Source organism: Rhinolophus sinicus, linkage group LG03, assembly GCF_036562045.2.
Source record: "Rhinolophus sinicus isolate RSC01 linkage group LG03, ASM3656204v1, whole genome shotgun sequence".
Classification (NCBI taxonomy): Eukaryota; Metazoa; Chordata; class Mammalia; order Chiroptera; family Rhinolophidae; genus Rhinolophus; species Rhinolophus sinicus.
The window spans coordinates 126,847,749-126,866,391 of record NC_133753.1 but is presented as its reverse complement, the minus strand read 5'-3'; the positions used below and the strand labels follow the sequence as shown (position 1 = coordinate 126,866,391).

At 36.1% G+C, this 18,643-nt stretch overlaps 1 protein-coding gene across 2 annotated transcripts in view; it reads right to left on the bottom strand.

The window, feature by feature from the left end:
• Positions 1 to 18,643, bottom strand: part of FBXL17 (F-box and leucine rich repeat protein 17) — a 464,141-nt gene that overhangs the window by 425,276 nt on the left and 20,222 nt on the right. For both annotated transcript variants that reach the window (XM_019727982.2, XM_074328624.1), the window contains exon 4: positions 698 to 829. In XM_019727982.2, coding sequence (XP_019583541.2) covers positions 698 to 829 — 132 coding nt within the window. The remainder of the gene's footprint in view (positions 1 to 697; positions 830 to 18,643) is intronic.

Genomic DNA, 18,643 nt, shown 5'->3' with positions numbered 1-18,643 from the left:
AGATTACCAGTTACCAGGGGCTGAAGGAAGGGGAAAATGGGGAGTGATAGCTAACGAACATAGGGTTTCTTTTTGGGGTAATGAAAATGTTCTAGAATTAGTGATGATGATCGCACAACTTTGTGAATATACTAAAACCACAGAATTGTACACTTTAAAAGGGTGAATTTTATGATATGTGAATTACATCTTGAAAGAATATTAAATAGCTTTAAATACGTTATACAGATTAAGTGTGAATGACTTACACATGTATGTGATTAGAATATAAAATCTATGTAACTACCAAGATTATTTGCCCGAATTTACTGAAATCTATTTTCACCAAGTGATAGGCTCTATTTCGCAAGTACACGTCTCCTGAATATTAAGAAATCCTAACTATCAAGCATTATTACTAGCTCTAGGGTAATCAGAAGGAACTACACCACATACTTATGTTTTAACAACTAAATTTAATTTCTTCCAATATACCTGAGTTACTTGACTGTCATGTAAGTATCACATATCAGCACCTATACAGTTATAGTATCATTTTATAAAATCATTGTTTTGAGAGGATTCTTGCTTTTAAGTAGTACGTGCCTCTAAACCACCAAAAGAAAATATGCACAAGAAAATTTATAAGCCAAGTTATATAAGGAATTCAAAAGTTAGAAACAAAATGAGAAACATGAGGATGACAATAAGTACTTACTAATTTGTTTTCCTGCATGTATATTCTTTGTAATTTCAGACAGCCCTTAGCTATGACGATCATGCCTTCATCTGAGATCTTGTAACACTGGCCGAAATGAATATCTTTGAGTTCTCTGCATTTTGAGCCCAGCTGTGAACAAAAAGATTTGGCTAAATGCTTAGAAAATACCAAAGGTAACATATTTCTAGTGAAATTTCCATACAGTTTTTTGAAAATAGCCATACCGAAGTTAAGTAATTGTTTATAAACTTCTAAAATAAAATACAAGCAATCTGTAATTTAAAACAGTACTGTGCACGCTTTTCCTCCTTCTAACCTACTACGTCCTTGCTTCTACCACCTCACACTATCTGCCTACCGAGGTGCCTGGATTGCTTAACACTTCAAATTCATATCTTTATTTCTCTTTTGAGTCTTCCTATCAGTTATAGTATTACACTGAGTGGGACACACGTCCAAGGAATAAAACAAAGGTCCAAGAAGTGTGACAAAGGACCAGTGAGTGAAAGAATATTTAATTCATGAGATTCTAGTTCTACTTCTGACTGCCTCCAGTGAATCATTTATCCCCTTTGGCTCTTTGACTGCGTGAAAAAGAAAAAAAGTCTGAATATGCTGTAACTAATACTCTAGTTAGAGCATTTATTTACACACTGTAGGGCATAAGTTGAAAATAAAAGGACTAGTAACTTCCTGATTGAAATCCCAACTGCTGACCTTAAATAATTAATGAACAGGCACAATGCTTCCATTTGAAAATATTAAGCATCACATAGAACAAATTACATGTATGTATTTCTTTTCGAAAGCTACAGTGAAGGTTAGATGATCAAAGCAGATTATAACTGAATACTGTTTTATAAGTATTACATATGGAAGAGAGTTATCTTAGAGCTAAACAAGAAGCTTACTTTAGTAACAACCTAGCTATCAAAAATTATCAAATAATTACCTTGACAACAATAAAACCCAGTGTTGGCATAGGTTCAAAGTGTGATAATACACCACTGGTAAGAGTGTAAATTAGTAATAAAAATTTTCCTGGAGGGTTACTTAGCATTAATTTAAAAAAATTATTAAAAAGTGCCTGAAAAAAATGCATGACTCAGCTTCTAAATATTTACTAAACAATTTACAAAAAAGGGATGGATAATTGGATATGTAGTAAAGTAAGCATACTGAAGTGTTAATTATACAATCTAGGCATATGGGGGTTTACCGTAACATTCTCTCAAATTTTCCATATAGGTTTGTCTGTTTTGTTAACTAGTGTGTCCCTGATGCCAGTGCCTTACGCTTAGTTCATATTAGTAAACATTTGTTAAATAAGTGAAAAGGTTGATCGGGGTTACAAACGGTAGAGGCCACTTCGAAAAATGGACAAATACAGGAAACCATGATTATGGTCTCCTACACCACCTTGTTTTTCACTAATTCAGGAGTTTTAAATCAGGTCCATGGGTAGAATTCACAGATTCCAGAAAAGTGAATGAGGAAAAAGAGAGTATATTTTTATTTTCATACTATCCTTTAAATGACTTTAGCCTTTCCTTCATTTATTAATGTAAACAAACAAATAAAAAATGTCAGTGTTTGGCAATACATGTGACTTGATAGACAACAGAAATCAAAGATAATTTCATATAACATTACTGCTGTTGCAGGTACCATGAAATGTCGTTTTTCTTCATCAGTATTCATCATGTCCTGTATATCCACTGATAGAGCTTATAATGCACATATATTTCTAGAACAAATGTACAAAGGCACATTACTTAGACCTGAGAAAGCCAATCCAAAGCCAATCATAGGCCAGGCTCAGAAGCAACTTGATAATCAATACAGAACTCCCAATAGGTTCACATATGTCTGGCCGTGAGAGTGAGGCTGATGCCAAATACACTGGATTCTGGAAAGTTTTCTTTAGAAGTAGTTAACCACTGATATCACCTCCCATTACTGCACAGCCTGACCTTGTCCGCTTTCCCACAATAGCAAAAGACTGGAGTTCGCTGGGGAGGGTAACACATTGTGTCTTTGGACTGGGGTACATCATTCATGGCTGAAGGCAGAAGCACACTGCTGAAAATGTGGGCACAGTGTGAAAGTTTATACAATGAATATGGAAGAATTCAAAGAATTAATTCTATAAAATATTCTAGGATGAAAGGCCACACACAGACTCCCAGACTGGAAGGGCTCACTCATGAGTCCAGCACAAATGACAAAAACAGACCCATGGGCAAGGCAAATCATCATAAAATTTCAGAATTATGAATATAAAAAAAGATGCCACAGATGTCCAGAGAGAAACAGATTTCATACAAAGGATTAAGGATTTTTCAAAAAGGAATCAAACTTTTTAACAACACTGAAAGAAAACAACAGATTAATGCCATCAAATTCTGAAGGACATTTATTTCAAACCTAGAATTCTAAACTCAGGATTCAGACTATGAATTAAGTGTGAGGGTAGAACAGAAACATTTTCAGACATGCTACTTCTCAAAAGATTTACCTCCCATGTATTCTTTATTAAGACATTATTAGAATCTGTGCGCTAGAAAGCATAAGAGTACACCCAGAGAAAGAACATGTGATATACGGGTAACAGAATATCTAATATAACAGCCAGATGAGGAAAACCTTAAGGATAATGGTGAAGGTAAGATACTAAGAAGAGCACTAATGCAAGAGCACTTATACACAAGAAGTCCAGCATGCAGCCCTCAGACTATCCCAGGAAAATCTGCTTTAAGAAGATAAATTTGATCAAGTATCTACATATAGATACACTAATGCAACTGGAAAAAAGCTTTGGGTTTCATTACTGTTGAGTCTAGAAACTACACTGAAGGGGACAGACAGACATTTATTAATTCCAATAAAAACAAAATTCTATAGAGAAAAGAAGGTAGGTACATGACTGTAAAATACGAATACTGAATACTTATTTAACCAAAATTATAGCAGAATTATTTTGGAAGGATGAGAAGAAAGCAGACAGGAAAGGGTAAGTGAGCCAGTTCCTCAACTTCCATAGCAAGGAATCAGTAGAGATGGTCTAAAATGAATAAATCAAGAAAATACAAACAGACATGGAAGGAAATTCTTCTCTATTACTGCTTCCATCTTCTGGAGGAAGTTCAATTAGTCTAATTCTTGGTCTCCTCACTGGTTAGTTTGTGTTTAATCAGCTAGACCTGTTCAGCTCATTTCTATCCTTCTTCTCCTTGGGAACAAACTGCCCACAGGGAGCAAGCAATCTCCACTTCTGCACAGACAGTCCACTCTGCTTGTCTGCCTAGCTGACAAGTGGGTCAGACGGCCAAACTCCAGCACTGAGTTAACAAGCCCACTTAACTATATTACTAAACATTCTCCAATCTAGTCTTTCTGAGTAATCAAGTTGACACTTTTCCTCTGTCACTATTCCTTTGTCTTATTTGTCACTTTGTTCACATCCTGGGGAGTAAGGAGACCTCAATACATAGTACACCTGCCAGGATCATTGAGAAATAACAGAATCCATACAAAAAAGGAACGATGAAGGTATTTTGCAGGGTCTTAGACATCACTATGTGTGGATAGGTTAGTAGAGTCTCAGATTAAGACAGGTAAGTCATACTGTTGCAGCCTAGGAGAGAGATTTAAGCTGATTACCTGGTGTTTTGACCTTAGCAAGTGGCTTTGGTGGTTTTATCTACAAACAAGTGACTTTCCATAGAGGCAGGGACCACATGACTAGCAGTACACAGAAAAGAACCATGTGGATGGTCTCAACAGACAGCAGCAGCATGGGAGCCCCAGCAACTTATTAGGGACAACTGACCATTTATAATTATAATTACTATCATTTAGTCTCACTGCAGAAACTGACGTTCAGTTTTAGACATCACCACAGGACGTAACAGGCAAACCTGCAGAAGCACCAGTGCCTATCTGCACTAATCACCATTACCAACCATAAACGTCGTGATGCTCCAGGAAATCCAGGCACTAGAGTCAATCATTACACCCAATATATGTCCCAATTTTGCTGATGTTCAAATCTCTCTATGCTGTAACCACCTTTCAGCCATAGAAAAAGATTCACAGACAGCATCAGCCAAGCCCTATAAGAACATCGGGTTAACAGGCCCTGAATTTAACACAATTAGTCCTCTACCTAGAAACAGTAGAAGAGGTATTCAGTTCTTCTAAATACAGATTTCTCTATCCAGTAAGAGAGTGCCAAAATGGAGAGCTCCTAATAAGAGCCCTGGAGTCCAGCTGAGACCCCAAACAGGTGGTACTACAGAGTTAGAACCAGGCCCTAGAGTAAGACCTATTCCACATCATCCCAGTTAGGGAGTTTGGGAAGCCCTTGTCTTTCCACAGATCTACTCTATTAAAACATAAATCTGAGTGTAGGCATAGACGGCCAGTTAGCTCAGTTGGTTAGAGCGCGGTGATCATAACAGCCAGGTTGACGGTTCGATCCCCATATGGGCCACTGTGAGCTGCGCCCTCCACACCTAGATTGAAACAACTATTTGACTTGGAGCTGATGGGTCCTGGAAAAATTAAAATAAATAAAAGTTTTAAATAAATGAAAAATCAAACTGAATGTAAACAAGAGCAAGATGATCATCCAGTAATTAATTGCAATGCCATTTTTTTGCTGTTATTTTAAGGATGGCGCAGCTCACAGTGGCCCATGCGGGGACCGAACCAGCAACCATGGTGCCATCAGCAGCACACTCCAACCGAGCTAACCAGTCACCTCTGCAATGCTGTTTTTTAAAAAAAGAAACCAATGTCCAGTATCCAGACCAGCGTGTAAGGAACTTAGAAGCTGCCACTCCATCCCAACAACAAATAAAAAGCTGAACAAAATAAAAAATCAACAACTCTTCTTATATTTGTCATAGAAAAGAGGTTACAGGGAACACCACTACCCCTAAAATTGGAGAGACAAAAAAGTGGCTACAGAGAATCACAACTTGCCAAAACAGAAACCCACCAAAACCAACCTCCATAGGAACCAGTGCCCAGGGTAGGAAATCTAAACTGTAATTAATCTCCTCCTGTATCAAGGAAACAATTTACCTCCATTAACTTTTATCCTAGCAAACAGTACCTAAAGGGTCTATAAACCCCTCAAAATCACCTCCATAATACCTTCTACCCTACCAAAGAGCACTCTGAAATGCTAACTACTCGACAGATAAGAGTATCTATCTGGATGATGCTCACTGGAGTGCATCACCACTCACCGTGGTTGGATATTGGAAAACTGCTGCTGCCTGAGGGCCCTTCCAGTTAAGGGAGGGCTAAACCTGGTGGAATTTCAGTCCAACACCACCTCTCCATTCACACCCAGCCTGTACTTCATTCCAACTTGTACTAAGCATTCATGCCAGGAACGTTCTGAATTTTTATAAATACCAGTCTAGTATCTGGTTCCCTAGGAAAAGTGCAAGTGAGATGACGACTAATAGCCACTCTCCTCTAACTTAAGAAGAACAGTGATGTATCATGGGCACCCACCAGTCAATCCTAAAGAGAAGTGTTTACTGAAAAGGGTGTTGGTGGTCATTTCACTTAAAAGAAGCCAGTTCATCCACCCATTAAGACGTGATTCATTTTGGCAGTAATTACAACTACAAATGGACTAGAGCAAATAAATATATTAGAAAATGGATTGTACTTCATTCACCCTTTTCTTTTTTATAACAATCATTCAAGATTATTAACAAATTCACTCAAAAACATCCATAGGTATTTTTCAAATTTTTCTATAAAATGTCGGGGGGTGATTTTCCCAGCATCTCCAATTTTAATTAAAATTTTGCACACTACCCTTGGGAATTTGCAAAAGAGAATTTGTTTTAAGAAGCTATCTGTTCTTACTGGGTTATTTTTTACAATAGACACCTTAGTAAGAGTATATTTCAATCAACAAAGAAGCTAGACAACTGAAACTACAACATGGGACCCACTGGATAAAAATAAGAATTGGTCTTCCAATGTCACATGAAAGCTGCTCAAAACCAATATTAAGAAAATATTTTAGGCCGGTCCAAGCGCTGTGCTCCTAACGCCAAAGGCCTCCAGTTTGATTCCCACATGGGCCAGTGAGCTGCGCCCTCTACAGCTAAGATTGTGAACAATGGCTCTCCCTGGAGCTGGGCTGCCGTGAACAGGAGGTTGGCGTGAGCTGCCGTGTGCTGCCAAGGGCTGCTGTGTGCTGCCACGGGCTGCTGTGTGCTGCCACGGGCTGCTGTGTGCTGCTGTGGGCTACCATGTGCCGCCATGAGTGGCTGGTGGCCAGGGTAAGTGGGCGGCAGCCAGCGTGAGTCCGCCCCAGCTGCTGTGTGCTGCCATTGGCTGCTATGTGCTGCTGTAGGCTGTGTGCCGCCATGAGTGACCGGTGGTCAGCGAGAGTGGCCGACAGTGAGCTGCTGTGTGCTGCCACGGGCTGCTATGTGCTGCCACGGGCTGCTGTGTGCTGCTGTGGGCTACCATGTGCCGCCATGAGTGGCTGGTGGCCAAGGTGAGTGGGCAGCAGCCAGCGTGAGTCCGCCCCAGCTGCTGTGTGTTGCCATGGGCTGCTATGTGCTGCTGTAGGCTACTGTGTGCCGCCATGAGTGGCCGGTGGTCAGCGTGAGTGGATTGGCAGTGAGATGCTGTGTGCTGCCATGGGCTACCGTGTGCCACCATGGGTGGCCAGTGGCCAGTGTGAGTGGCCAGCGGCCAGCGTGAGTGGCTGGCAGCCAGCAGCTGGCGAGAGCTACCGTGAGCTGCTGTGAGTGGCTGACAACTGGTGACCGACTGCCTCAGCGGGGGGGGCGGAGCTTAAGATTCATAACACCAGCATGGGCCAGGGAGCTGTGTCCTACACAACTAGACTAGAAACAACGGCTTGAACTGGGGGTGGCGGTGGGGGGGGGGGGAACGGAAGAAAGGTGGGGGGGAGAAAATATTTTAAAAACAAGAGGTGTGCCACCTTCAATAGAACAGGGAAGTTGTTCCTTCTACTTTCCATTCCCAATCTATCTCCACTGTAACTACTGTTTCCCTGAAAATGAGACCTAGCCGGACCATCAGCTCTAATGCGTCTTTTGGAGCAAAAATTAATATAAGACCCAGTATTGTATGTTACATTATGTTATGTTATGTTATGCTATATAAGACCTGGTCTTATAGTAAAATAAGACCTGTTCTTATATATTATAGTAAACTAAGACCGGGTCTTACATTAATTTTTGCTCCAAAAGACGCATTAGAGCTGATGGTCCGGCTAGGTTTTATTTTCAGGGAAACATGGTAGTACACTCAAAAAAGAACACTGAATAAAACCCAATCCACATCTTCTAGTAACTTCACCCAACTATAACTGTTCATGTTTGTAAAATTATAAAAATGACAATTTTATGATTTGATTCATTAGTTTCATTACTTGTAGAATAGCACAGGCAATGAGATAGGGAAGAAAGCAAAGCAAATTTTTCAAACTATCTCTAATCTGACCCACTTTATATCTGACCCAAATTTGTATTTTTAACTTTGTCTTATTTAAAACTGAATCATTCCATACAATGAAAATATGCTACATGAGCTCCCAAAATATGTGTCAATACTATCTTTTTAATTGTATTGGCATGATGTATAATCAAAATTCAGAGTAAATGAAAATTCAGAACATACATAGAATAATCATTTGATGAGTCCATTATACACTCAAAAGATGTTTAATTTTCTAGAAAACCAGCAAAAATGCTATTTTAGCACCAATGCACAAAAACCTTTACTTATTATTAATGTTTCAACTAAGAAAATACTATGATTAAAATTTTTGCAACTTTAAAAACATAGGAAGTTATTAAGTGTCCATCAACAATTGAATAAGAAAAAAAATGTGGTTTACATAGACAATGGAATATTAATGAGCCATAAAAAAGAATGAAACTCTGATACATTCTACAACATAGATGAACCTGAAAACATTATAAGTGAAATAAGCCAGACACATAAGAATTAATATTGTATGATTCCACTTATATGAGGAAGAGCCCTAGAATTCATAGAGCCAGAAATGAAAATAGAGCCTAAAAGGGAGTGGGGGAGGGAGGCAAGGAGAATAGAAATTGTTTAATAGACATGGGGTTACTATTTGGAATGTCAAACAAGTTCTGGAAAAAAATAGATAGTGGTGATGGTTATACAACATTATAAGTCTACTTAATGATAATGAATTATACACTCTGAAATGGTTAACATGGCAAATTTTATGTATATTTTACATTAAAAATGGACACACTGAAAGAGCAAGTATCAATAAAACTCGGAAAAAACTGCCAAGAGGCAGTGATGCTTGTTCCCAAACCTGTTTTTTCTAATTACAATTTTTACAACATAATTACATTAAATATTAAATAAACTGATTTGAATGAGAAGGAAAAAGAAAATTCTTGCTATAAAAACTAGGTAGAATATTTTGCATTCAATGAAAGCAAGCCATAATCAACTGCTACTGAATTAATTTTGGGTAAGACAACTATAAAATTATAAAATATTGGGAAAATTATATTCTAAAAGAAGCTGCTGCACTCTTACTGCTTCATAAATAGTTTTAAGCTCCTGTTCCACTTCAATGAAAAAACAACTGAAAATCACGGATGCCACGTCATGGTTATAGTTTAAGCAAAACAGATAAAGTCAAACTCGAAGTAGTAATCTCTTGCTCAAGAAAATGGCCTTGATCCTGTATCAAAAGTCTAATGAATCTACATTTATATACTTTTTTTTAAATTAAAATGTTTACAATAAATATTTCCGTGACTCTGATTTTCAGTTAACTGACCAACTTCCTTTTTCAGGCCCATCAGGTAAGAAGGCTTGTGCTAAATCATGACAACACCTACTTATACCTCACAGGATTGTTGAGAAGATTAAAAACAATCATGCAAGTAGAAACGCTTACTGGCAACTACAAGACACATAAAAGTGCTTAGCAAATTTTATATAGCATTATTAATTATTATTAATGGGTAAAGAAGGAAGCTATTAGAACACTACTTACCAGGATTCATGCTAAGGGAACATTTAGAAGGGCTATAAAGTTAAAGTTCCAGGAAAAAACCCTGTTGACATTAAATGAAGGCTGTATACTTACAGTTATAGATGAATGTTCTCTCTAGTCATTGAATGGGACACCCCAGCTTAAAATCCTAGGTATGATACCACCTATGGTTTGGAGATCTAGCAGAACTGGGAGAGAATATTGTCTCCATACTCTCCCAGCTACACCAACTTGGGCAAGTGACTTAACTTCCAAGAGATTCCATTATTCATCTTGAAATACCACATCAGTGTTGTAGTGAAGAGTAAATTGGATAACATATATGAAAGCACACAATGCCTGTCATATGAAAACCACCCAAAACATATTTACTTTCCTTTGACAATTGTGATACTAATTTAGAAAGAGAATAGTGAAAAATTATTAAACTACCTAAACGTAACACATTTTGATAAAGAAGGCTTTTCAAGATCTTCGGTTTTTCAGTCTCGTTATAAACATCAATTGTGATTTACAGGGATAAAACGAGAATCGTGTCATCTGAAAAGGAGAGGGAATGAGCTACGTGTATACTCTAGATACCCCTAGGTATGAATGAGTGTCAGCCCTATCACTTACTACTTTACATCAATTACGTAGGATTTCTGTAATTGCTTTCTCATCTATAAAAAGGCAATAATACCTAACTCACAGAGTGTGAATCAACAGAGAAATTAAACATATGAATATGTAGTTAGAATATATGAATAGTGTCTGACACATGGTAGAGGCTCAATAAAGGTTACATAACTGCTCTTTCCCTAGTTGACTAAATATCACTGGAACATGTAAAGACAGATTAGGTAAGCCTGACATTTTCCTTTATCTTACAGAAATTCAGAATCTAAAAACAATTAGATGTTTCTTTTTTTCCCTCTATTGTGGTTAAATATATGTAACATAAAATTTGCCATTTTGACCATATTTCAGGTGCATAATTCAGTAATATTACATTTGTGTGTGGTGTGCTACGACCATCACGACTCACTAACTCCAAAATGTTTTCATCACCTCAAACAAAAACTCTCTAGCCATTAACCATTCCCTCACTTCCTCCAGCCCCCAAAAATTTCTACGTTGTGTCTCTATAAATTTACCTATGCTAGTCTTTTGGGTTTTTTATAAATTTTATTGGGGAATATTGGGGAACAGTGTGTTTCTCCAGGGCCCATCAGCTCCACGTTGTTGTCTTTCAATCTAGTTGTGGAGGGCACAGCTCACCTCCAAGTCCAGTTGCCATTTTCAATCTTTAGTTGCAGGGGGCGCAGCCCACCATCCCATGTGGGAACTGAACCAGCAACCTTGTTGTTGAGAGCTCGCGCTCTAACAAACTGAGCCATCCAGCCACCCCATGTGCTAGATATTTTATATAAGTAGAGCCATACAATATTTGTTCTGTCTGGCCTATTTAACTTCACATATGTTTTCAAGGTTCATTCAGGTGGTAACATGTATTAGCATTTCATTCTATATATGGCTTAATAATATTCCATTGTTCCATTGTGTGTGTGTGTGTAATTTTGTTCATTCATTCATCTCTTCATGTACACTTCAGCTGTTTCCACCTCTTCCGTTACAAATAATGTTGCTATGAAAATTAGTGACTAAGTATGTATGTATGTATATTTATATATGTAAACATATATGGAAGAATTGTTTATTCAGGATGGTTCTATGTTTAATTTTTTGAGGAACCACTAAACTGTTTTCCACAGCAACTACACCATTTTCCTTGACCACCAGCAATGTACAAAGGTTCCAGTTTCTCCAGATCCAAAGAAACACTTTATTTTCTGGTTTTTGTCTTTATTTTAGTATCCATCAGAGTAGGTGTGAAATGGTACCACATTGTGGTTTTTGATTTGCAATTTTCTGATAACTAATGTTGAGCATCTTTTCACACACTTATTAGTCAATTGTATATACCTTCCTTAGATAAATGTCTATTCAAGTATTTTGCTTACTGTGCAACTGAGGGTTTTTGTTTTTGAGAGAGGGTTTATTGCTGATGTTGTGTTGTAGGAGTTCTTCATGTATTCTGGATATTAAATCCTTATCATATATATGATTTTGAAAAACTTTCTCCAATTTTGTAGGTTGTCTGTTCACTCATAATGAGATTACCCTTTAAAACACACAAGTTTAAATTTTAATGAAGTCCAATTTACATGTTTCTTTTAACTTTTGTGTCTGCGCTTTTGGTGTCATAGTAAAGAAACCATTACCAAATCCAAGATTATGAATATTTAACTCTATATTTTCTTTATAAAGTTTTATAGTTTCAACTTTTAAATTTAGGTATTTGACACATTTTGAGTTAATATATGTAGATGGTATAAAGGGTCCAATTTCATTCTTTTGCATGTAGACACCCAATTTTGCCAGCACCATTTCTTGAAAAGTGTTCTACCCTCTACCCCCTCCCCCCGCCCCTCAAAGCCCCCCACACACACTGAATGGTCTTGGCTCTGTGGTAAAAAAAAAATAAAAAAAATAAAATCAACTGACCATAGATGAGAGGTCTCAATTCTATTCCACTGGTTTCTATGTCTATCCTTAGGTTAGTATCACATTTTTGATTACTGCACATTTGTAGTAAATTTTAAAAATGAGAAATATGAATCTTCCCAATTTTACTCTTCCTAATCAAGATTCCTGTGGCTATTCGGAAGCTCTTAAAACTCCTTATCAATTGTAGGATGGGTTTCTTCCATTTCTGCAAAAGTCATTACTGGAGTACTAATAGGGATTGCACTGAGTCTGTGTATCACTTTGGGTAGTATTTTAACAATATTAAGTCTTCCAATTCATGATTTCAGGATATCATTCCATTTATTTAGGTCTTCTTTAATTTCTTTCAAAAATGTTTACTTAATAGTTTTTAGTACATAAATCCTGCATCTGCTTGGTTAATGTTTTATTCTCTCAGATGTTACTTTAAATGGAATTCTTTTTTTTAATAACTTTTTTGGATTTTTCATTGCTACTATGTAAAAATAAAACTGATTTTTTTTTTCACATTAATTTTGTATCCTGGCATTTTGCTGAATTTATTTATTAGCTCCAATAGCTGTGTGTGTGTGTGTGTGTGAGAGAGAGAGAGAGAGAGAGAGAGAGAGAGAGATAATTCTTTAGGGTTTACTACAAATAAAACCTTGTCATCTGCAAATAGAGATAGTTTTATTTGTTTCTTGCCAAATTGGGAGGATTTCAATACTTTTTCTTCCCTAATTGCTCTAGCTAGAACTTCTAGTACAATATTAAGTAGAAGGGGCAAAAGTGGGCACCGTTGTTTTGTTCCTGAACTTAGGGATAAAGTTTTCACTTGTTCACCACTGAGTAAAATACTAGCTGTAGTTCTGCCACATATGGCCTTTATTACTGTATTTCCCGAAAATAAGACCAGGTCTTATATTAATTCTTGCTCCAAAAGACACATTAGCGCTTATGTTCAGGGGATGTCATCCTGAAAAATCATGCTAGGGCTTATTTTCTAGTTAGGTCTTCTTTTCAGAGAAACACGGTATGTGGAAGACCACCACCTCTATTCCCAGTTAACTGGGTGTTTTTATCATGGAAAGATGTTGGACTTCAGCAAATGCATTTTCTATAACAATTAAAATGATTATGTGGGGTTTTTTTCCTTCATTTTACTAATGTGGTATATTACATTGATTAATTTTTTAATGGTTAGCTACTCTTACATTCATGGGATAAACTGCACTTTGTCATGTTATATAATCCTTTTAATATGCTGCTGACTTCTGTTTCCTAGTATCTTCTTAAGATTTTCTGCATCTATGTTCACTTGTCTGTAGTTGTCTTTTATTGTAGCGTCTGCTTCAGAACCAAGGCAAGGTTGGTCTCATAGGAAGTTTTGTCTCCTAAATATTTTAGATGAGTATGAGGAAGATTGGTATTAATTCTTCTTTACATGTTTAGCAAAATTCACCACAGAAGGTATCTGATCCCTTAATTTTCTTTGTTGGAAGGATTTTTATTACTGATTCAATTTCCTTACTTGTTACAAGTCTATTCACATTTTCTACCTCTTGAGTCAGTTTTTGTAGCTTGTGTATTTGTAAGAATTTGCCCATTTGTTCTATGCTATCCAGTTTTTGGTGCATAGTTGTTCACAATTTTCTTATATGATCCATTTTACCTCTATGAAGTTGGTGGTAATGTCCACTCCTAAATTTCGGATTTAGTAAATTCAATCTTCATTTTCCTTAGACAATCTAGTTGTTTGTCATTTTTGTTGATATTTTTCAAAAAAACTAAGTTTGGTTTCATTTATTTTCTCTATACTTTTTCTGTTTTCTATTTCATTTTTCTCTGCTCTGACCATTAATTTCTTCCTTCTGCTAGCTTTGTTTCATTTGCTCTTTTTTTTTTTCAAGTTCCTTTAGGTGTATGAGGCCTGACAATTAAGTTCACAAACTCATCCTAGAAAAAGCACTACCTACCTCACTGCTGAATATCACTATGGTCACCTTCAAAGTACTCCCCTTGGAAAGCTATGCACCGACACCAGTGCCTAGTCCACCCTTCAAAGCAATTTTGGAACTCTTTTTCTGGAATGGCCATCAGAGCTGTCGTCATATTACCCTTGGTGTCCTGAATGTCATCAAAATGTCTTCCTTTCAATATTTCCTTTATTTTCAGGTAAAGAAAGAAGTCATTGGGGGCCAGATCAGGTGAGTAGGGAGGGTGTTCCAATACAGTTATTTGTTTACTGGCTAAAAACTCCCTCACAGTGCCATGTGAGCTGGTGCATTGTTGTGATGCAAGAGCCATGAATTGTTGGTGAAAAGTTCAGGTCATCGAACTTTTTCTCGCAGCTTTTTCAGCACTTCCAAATAGTAAACTTGGTTAACTGTCCAGTTGATACAAATTCATAATGAATAATCCCTCTGATATCATAAAAGGTTAGCAACATTGTTGCAACAAGTTCCCGAACTTAGTTGTCAGACCCTGTATGGCCCATTGTGTAAGAATGTATTCTTTAATTTCCAAATATGTGTATTTTCCAGTGTTCCTTTTGTTACTGGAGTCTAGATTTGATTCATGGATGTCAGAGAACATAGTTTTATGATTTCAATCTTTTTAATTGTATTAAAAATTGTTTTGTAGTCCAAAATATGGTCTAATCTTGAGAATGTCCCATATGCACATGAGAAAAATGTGTATTCCTCTTTTTTGAATATAGTGTGTTGTATATGTCTGTTAGGTATAATTGTTTTGTAGTATTACTCACTCTATTTCCTTGTTGATCTTCTGTCTGTTTATTCTACCCGCTATCGAAAGTGGGGTATCAAAGTCTCAAACTATCAGTGTAGAAAACTGTCTATTCTCCCTTTAAGTATTTCCATTTTTGTTTCATACATTTAGAAGCTCTGTTGTTAGGTACAAGTATTTTGTAATTGTTATATTTTCTTGATGAATTGAAACTTTTATCAATATGTAATGACGTACTTTGTCTCCTGCAAACTTTTTTTGACTTAAAATTATTTTTTTTCTGATAATTCAGATCTCTTTGGCTATTAGTATTTAAATGGAGTATCTCTTTCCACCCTTTTACTCGTGTCTGTATCTAAAATGAATGTCTTGTAGACTTTATATGCACAGTTGATTATTTTTTATCCGTTCTGCCAATCTCTGCCTTTTTGTTAGAGAGCTTGATCCATTTATATTTAAAGTAATTACTGATAGCGATTTCTGCCATTTAGCTGTGTTTACTATATGTCATAGTGGTTTTTTTTGTTCCTCAGTGCCTCTATTACTTCATTTTTTGTATTTAGTAGATTTTAGGCAATATATCATTTGATTCCCTTCCCATTACATTCCTACATATATTTTAATAATTTTTAATGGTTACTATGGAGATTATAATATCTTAAACTTTTAACAGCCTAATTTGAACAATACCAACTTAGTTTTAATAGTATACAAACACTCTGTTCCTGTACATCTCTATCCCTCTTACTTTATACTGTTATTATCACAGCTGCCCATTAACAGATTTATAATTATTGTTCTATATATTTGCCTTTTAAATCATGTAAGAAAAAAATGAGGAATTACAAACCAAAAGTACAATAAAACTATTTTTAAATTTACCTATGTAGTTATATATACATCCAAGCTCTTTTTCTCTTCAATGTCTTTCTGTTTCTGTCTAATCTCTTTTTATTTCACCTTGAAGAACTCTTTTTACACTGCTGGTGAGGCAAGGCTATTAACAATGAACTCTCTTGGTTTTTGTTTATCTGGGAATATTTTAATGTCACCTTCATTCTTGAAGGACAGTTTTGCCAGATACAGAATTCTTTGTTGACATTTTTTTCTTTCAGCACCATAAATATGTCAGCCCACTAGTTTATGGCTTCCATGGTTTCTGATGAGAAATCACCTGTTAATCTTATTCAGGATCCATTCTACAAATGAGTTACGTCTCTATTGCTGCTTTCAAGATTGCGCTTTGGCTTTTGAAAATTAAAATTATTATGTGTCTCAACATAGGTCTCTTTGACATTATCCTGCTTGGAGTTTGGTCTTCTTAGATGTGTAGATTGATTCATGTCTTTCACCACATTTGGGCAATTTGTGCCATTATTTCTTTGAATATAATTTCTGCCTCTCTCTCTCTTCTTCTGGAACTCCCATAATGCAAATAGTGTTCTACAGTTTCACTGTATCACACAGGTCCCTTAGGCTTTGTTCACTTTTCTTCATTCTTTTTCTATCTGCTTGTCAGATTCGATAATTTCAATTGTCTGACATTCAGGTTCTGTCTTCTGCCTCCTCACATCTGATGCTGAGTCCCTCTAGTAAAATTTTTATATCAATTATTCTATTTTTCAGCTCCAGAATTCCTATTTACTTCTTTTTTATAATTTCTAGTATTTTTTGGTCTTACATCATTTTCCAGAATTCCTTCAGTTCTTTGTCCATGCTTTCCATTAGCTCTTTGAGTATATTTAAGATAACTGATTTAAAATCTTTGTCCTAATTTCCCAAAGAAATTCTCTCCCTGGCTTTTCCTATCAGGACTTAGGTGGTCTGTTGCATGAATCAGCTATAATCTTTTGCACCAAATATCTGCAGGTCTTTTCATTTGTATTACAATGTTTTCAATCAATTTCCACTGCTTTTCCACCCTGAATAAGTTCTGATTTAGGTGAAACAGATCTGAGTGCCCTGAATCTGTCCTTCAAGAAGCTCCAAGGCAGGTCAGAATACACAAATACAGTAATTAGTGAATAAAGTCTGCTCTGCTCCTTCTGGAACCAGGGACCTGGGTTTCACACTGGTCTACACTAGTTATGATATATCCATGAGCTGCTGTCTTCAAACCTGTTGCCAAGTTGAGTAGCATGTAGGGCACTGACAATTTAAAATACTACAAAGCTTTTCAAGTGCTTTTTTCTTTGTTCAGCATTTGGTACTGACTGTTTTCCAGACTTCTGGCAAAGTTTGTTCTGAAAGTTTCTGCTTGTTTCTCAATGTTTCTGTGGAGGAATGGGGTTTTGGAGCTGCCTACTTTGCCATTTTGCTGATGTCAGTCTACACACTGGTGTTCAAAGTCCTAAAAATTCATAATATAGCAAGACTGAAATTCACTAATACATTTATTTTTGTACCATTTTAATTTGAGAAAATGCTTATAGTGACTATTTCCAGAAATCTATACAGAAATGCATGAATTGGACTGAGGTGTCAAACTGCTAAAATGAAATACAAAGAATCACATAAAATATTAACTTAAAGGATAAAATTTCTTGCATTTATCTGAATACTTTGGCTATTGCTATCTCATCTGCTGGCAAGCAATAGATGGTAATAAAATACTAGAAAAACTGAAATAGCCTATTATTCTTAACTAACTAGCTCTTTTTTCCCCATAATACATGATTGCCATTTTATGAGATGTATATAATTAGAAATATGTTCCATGAGTACAATTATTTGGAGTCGTTTTTAGAACATAAAAATATCAAGATTTCAAGGTGGTATTTTACAATAAAAAGTATTTGGCCAAAAAGAGCCTGACTTTTAGGTATTTCAACATAAGTTTGAGAAACACTGCTAAATAGAATGCAATTATTAAAATATTAAATTTTAGATCCATTAGAACTCCAAATTGAAATGCTTTACGTAACTGCTTTTATAAACTGAAGTCAAAAAACACATTCATGTGGTGTTTGCTAAAGTCAGTCAAAATTATAGTAGTTACGATGGAAATGCATTTTGATGACATTATCAATAAAACACATGTATACCATTCTAAAACACTTGTAAGATTTTACTACCAGAAGAGCAAATGAAAAACCCCAAAAACCCTGCAACTTGATCTGTAGAATCAAAAATGCAAATCAATTGCTGTGTTTTTGAGTAAAAAAGAAAAAATAATCCCAGGAAATTTCATAAATTACGAATAGTTCCATCCTAGGTCTTTTAAAACTTTATTATACATTCTTAAATTGTTCATTCACTAAAACTGTAATATACTCCACAGCAGAACTCATCCAACATCACTGGATCATGAAATTAATTTACTGAGTGGGTCAAGGCCAACATTTATTTAACATAATAGTATAGAATAGAAAACATCAGTGTGCACTGTACATAAGGCTATGTATTGCTTCACAAGACTTGTATTTCTATTTTACGTTTATATGAAAGTCATTCTCTTTCTACTAAATCACTTTCTATTATAACACTATTCCATCTGAAGAGAGGCTAAAATAAGACACACCCAGATACAGTACAGTCTTAAGCATAATAAAGTATTACTCTCTACACTGCAGTGAGGTTCCTATGTAATTACTTATTGC